Source organism: Eucalyptus grandis, chromosome 2, assembly GCF_016545825.1.
Source record: "Eucalyptus grandis isolate ANBG69807.140 chromosome 2, ASM1654582v1, whole genome shotgun sequence".
NCBI classification, from domain to species: domain Eukaryota; kingdom Viridiplantae; phylum Streptophyta; class Magnoliopsida; order Myrtales; family Myrtaceae; genus Eucalyptus; species Eucalyptus grandis.
Window position 1 is genome coordinate 35,298,484 of NC_052613.1, and position 5,216 is coordinate 35,303,699.

A 5,216-nucleotide genomic window follows, 5' to 3' on the forward strand; every position below is an offset into this window, starting at 1 on the left:
AAATAAGATTTAAGAAAAAAAGTAAGAAAAAATGCTACGTAGGAAAAATAAATTAATTTAAATATGCCTTGACAATAATTTATGTTAGACAAATTGACGGTGTTAACAGAAAAACTCCATTGTACCAGTTTAACTAATTTTAGAACTTAATTGTTTTTTAATTAAAATTTTAGGATTCAATTGTATTTTCGCAACAAGTTTTAAGATTTGTAGTGCACACATCCTAAGAAAAATAATCCACATTTCACCGTCAAAAGATAGGGTTTCCTTTCTCCCTTTTTTTTTTAATATTTTTATATTTACATTTTTTTTGTAAGTATTTTATATTTACATTTTAACCCCTAATTTATTAAAAATTTTAAAATTAATTACATGTCCGGATTCTAGACTCGCATGTTGTTGGCATATTGGGAAAGTTGACCGTATGCCGGATGTCTGACATCAATTGACCACATGTTAGAGTGTGTCGAACACCTATCGGGACGTTTGACACCAACATAGAGGCTCCCAAAAAGTATCCGTGCTCTCTAGCTTTACATCATAGACCTCCTCTCACGAAGATACTCTACTCGTTTCAGATTATTAGTAAGCAATTGAATAAGCAAGTCTGATATTGGAGCATGATTAGACAAATTTTGTTTGTTGCAAGTAAGCTTATAGAGTAAAAGAAAGGGAGTCGAGGTACCTGCCGTCCTTCACGACAGACAAAAACCCTTAGAATCTCCGTGACTCCACTCTCAACGAGCTCGATCAACTCCGGTGTGGGTCTGATGCTTCCTTTGTCACAGAGTTATCGGAGAAGGCCTCGCAATGCAAGCGATTCCTGCCATTTCTGGTCCGGAGATTGAAGATGAAGATGACGGTGAGCTTCCAAAGATTCAATAACGTAGGCAGATCTGATGGGCCCAAGGAGCGATGTCAAGAATGGGCCCGACTCACATGGGCCCAAATAAACTCGACCTCTCAGGGAGTCATTGTAGGGCCCATCTAAACGTCGCGATACTCTGGGCTCACATAAGTAGGCCCAAAGGATGATTTGACCTCTCTTCTTCTAATCAATCAGCTGGCATAGCCACTTGACAAATTTGTATTTTGCCCTTGGCCTTAATTCCTTTTCATGTGTGAGTGTGGATTAATCATTTGAAGGTACGTTTGCTCAAATCTAAATGGAATCGTGGGAATTTGTCCATCCCTATTTATCATGCAAACCCTAAATTTTCAGGCGAAAAATACTAGTGTAATTTAAGTTTTTCTTCGACTTCATGTGAAAGTTGAAGTTTTATGGTAAGATGTTACTCATCGATCGCAACAAAAATAACAGTATTTTCTAGACCAAAAAAAAAAAAAAAAGATCATATTTCGTCAATGAGAAAAATTAATGTGTAACGTCAAATTTGCATACATACGTTTTGGATTCTAAATGACTAAGGTAACTTCACATGATTAATTTTATAGATCAATCTTTTCAATTGCCTAAAATTGATGGCAAAAAAGAAAAACCAAAAATCGCTTAACGTCTCTACCTATGTAGATATGTTATAGCAGTCTTCCCTAACTGTTGTCCTTTATGTGTGCCACCAAAGGATTGCACACAATTCAAATGGCCCTCTCCCACGTTGTACGAAAAGGTTTCGGTAGTTTCTCTGTAAAATAGCAGCTAACCCGCAAAACTTAGTCATCTACTTGGTGATTGAGTTGAATACTAACTTTACATCTACAAAATGGTAGCAGCTTATTGCAATTCCTAAAGAGCTGTCTAATCTAGTTTTCAAGTGCTGCAATACAAACTATACAAGTTAGAAAGTCTCACGACACACCCAATAACAGCAGCTAAAATTTTGTGACATGAGACTATTTAGTACAGTTTTCCGAAACAAGTTCAATTGTGGACGTAGCAGCTTTCAATTAAGCTACATGTGTATACCAAATGAGCGCGAAACCATAAAAATCTCCTTGTCACCTTCACACTCCTCCTAACTCTGAATTTAATTTTCCTATGACAAAATTTTTCTTACTCCAGCAAATTTGTCTCAGCTTGGTAAACTGGAATTCATTGAAAGGAACCCTAACCTCATGGATTTGTGATTCTAAAGACAAGCAAGACAACAGTCACAATTCTGATGGTGTGGATGTGGGATTAACGCCAATGTGGGGCGCCCATTTCATGCAAAAACATTCAGTTTCTTTCAGTCTAAACCGATGACAGAGAAAATCATCACCCAAGACTCAACCACACGTGGAACATATCAGCGGAGAAAGTCTCTGCTCCATGACTAAGCCCAAAAGAAGATTGGCCTCTCTTCTTCTAATCAATCTGCTGGCATAACCACTCGATGAGTTTGTATTTTGCCCTTGGCCTTTAATTCTATATATATATATATATATATATATATATATATATATATATATATATATATATATATATATATATATATATATATATATATATATATTTGCGGATTAATCATTTGAAGGCATATGTGCTCAAATCTAAGTATAATGGAATCATGGGAATTTATCCAGCTCTAATTATTAAGCAAAACCTAAATCTTCATGCGAAAATACTAGTGTGGTTTAAGATTATCTATGACGTCACGTGAAAGTTAAAATTTTAAAATGAGGTGTTACTCGTCAATTGCAACAGAAGTAGTGATATTTTTTCAACAAAAAAAAAAAAAAATCAATGATATTTAACCAATGAAGAAATTTAATATCTAGCGCCTAATTTGCATACATACGTGTTCAATTCTAGATGACTAAAACAATCTCACTTGATAAATTTGGTCAATCAATCTCTTTAATTGTTTAATATTGATGGCCTAAAAAGAAAACACTTAACATCTATATCTATGTAAATATGTTATAGTAGGGTGTTTCCTGACTGTTGTCTTTTATGTGTGCCACCTAAGCATTGCTCATCATTGAAATGGTCATCTCCTCATTGTATGAAAAGGCTTTGGTACTTTCCCCGTAAAAAGGCTGCCCACCAGTCAAATTAAATGCTCCCCTAGTTGAATATTGACTTTACAGTTACAAAACTGTAGCAGATTATTACAACTTTCTAGAGAAATCGTCTCAAGTGCCGCAAAATCAAACATGTATCACCATTCCAAATATCTCAACACACTCAACGACTGTTAAAATTTTCCCCGACCCGAGGACGTTTGATACAATTTTTCGAAACAGGTTCAATCGTGGATAAAGATATTGCAATTTTGAACATCTCAATACCATAATACTTTCAAAGCTAACAGTAGCTTCCAATTAAGCCACATGCACACCAAATGGGCACAAAACTTTACAAATCTCATATTCTCCTTCACGCCCCTCGGAACGCCAAGTTTAATTGTCCTACAACAAATGTATCTTACTCCAGCAAGTTCACCTATAATGAAACATGTATTACCAAACATAAAGTATCAGGACACACTCAACGATAGCTAAAATTTTCCCAACACGAGACTGTTTAGTACAGTTTTTTGAAATAAGTTCGATTGTATATAAGGATATAGCAACTATGGTAAAGTAATTGGTAAACGTCTCGATACAACAATCCTTTCAAAGCTGATAGCAGCTTCCAATTCAGCCACAGGTATATCAAACGGGCAAGAAACCTCACAAATCTCATTCTCTCTTTCGCATACCTCCTCTAACTTTGAATCCAACTGTCCGATGACAAATGTTTATTATTCCAGAAAATTCATCTAAGTTTGGTAAATTTGCATTCAATGTGGTGCGCCTGTTTCATAAAAAAAAGCGTTCTATCTCTTGCGATCTATACCAATAGCAAAGAATATCATCACTCGGCAACGGAACATGTCAGCAGAAAATTCTCTCTGCTCTGGCATACTCTCTAAAACAAACAGCGCAATAAGACAGTCACCGTGGCAGACTTTATTTATGGGGCATTAAACAAGAATAATGAAACTCACGAAACAAGCTAAACTCTCTAAAACAAACAGCGCGAAAAGACAGCCACCGTGGCAGACTTTATTTATGGGACATTAAACAAGAATAATGAAACTCACGAAACAAGCTAATGACGACGAAGACGACGGACGACGACGACGACAACCACGATTACTCGTCGATGGCCTTCTCAGCAGTGTCGAAGAACATGTCGCAGTGGCCGTGCCAGTTGACGAAGAACTTCGTGTCCTCATGATACTTCACCATGTGCACATCCCCACCGGGCGTGAACAAGTAATTCCCAGCCACCAAGTCGTACCTCTTCTTCTTGCTCAAGTTCCACACGCTCATCTTGCCTTTCAGCACCAGCTGTTCGTGCCCGGACGTGTGGTGGTGCGCCGGCTCAACGCTCTGAGCCTTGAACTTCATGGTCGCCGATGTCGGGTTCTCTTGGATTATCTTCACCGATCCCCCTGGAATCATTTCGAACGGATCCGGCACCTGGGGATTCGCCAGGCAACAGATCGCACAGGAAATGCAACCACCCGGCTCCCAGTCCAGCACACCGATCTTAGTCATTTTGATGTGGAATCGATCGAGGGATTCCTGGACGTCGTCGCTCCAGGGCTGGCCGTTGGAGACAGGGCAGGGGGACTTGAAGGCTGTGTCCAGCCAGGCGAGGAGGATGTCCTTGGCGGAGCCCCCGGTGAGGGGGGAGACGACGAGGATGTTGGAGTTGCAGATGGAGCGGGCGTCGACGGAGCGGCAGCCGGTCGCAGTGGCGCCGGGGAACTTGTTGGCGAGCATTGAGCTGATGGAGTCGACGCCGCAGACAACGAGGCCGTGGACCCCGGATCCGCCGGAGGAGGAGACACGAAGGCCGACGTCGGCAGCGATGGAGTGGCCAGTGCCGAGGTCGATGACCTCGATGCCCAGCTCCTCGCGGAGGAAGGAGACGAGGGCGTCCTTGAGCGGAGCGCCGAAGGGAGTGGCGCCGGCTATGATTTTGGCGGGGCGGGCGGTGTTGGTGGTGGGGGTGGCCATGACTTTGGCTACAGAGTTGCGTCGTCCGTGTGGTCGTATTGTCGAGAATACGATTTACAAATACGATACTGCAGAGTGGGGTTAAAGTAATATGATCGGTCGGTCCGTGATGGCGTTTTCCAGCTGCTCTGGCCAATTGATGAATTCTACACCTCTCTTTTTGACAGTTTTGACGCGATAGCTTTGGTCAAAAAACGAATCTATTTTCGTCGGTGCAGCATTTCGATCTTCAAAGCTTTGTTATCGTTTCGGAGCCTGAAACC

General features: G+C 40.6%; 1 protein-coding gene across 1 annotated transcript; it reads right to left on the bottom strand.

The window, feature by feature from the left end:
* Positions 1 to 4,080: 4,080 nt before the first annotated feature.
* LOC104434992 (DNA damage-repair/toleration protein DRT102) lies at positions 4,081 to 4,953 on the bottom strand. Its single transcript, XM_010047827.2, has one exon. The coding sequence runs from the start codon at positions 4,951 to 4,953 to the stop codon at positions 4,081 to 4,083; it is 873 nt and encodes a 290-aa protein (XP_010046129.2).
* Positions 4,954 to 5,216: the final 263 nt, after the last annotated feature.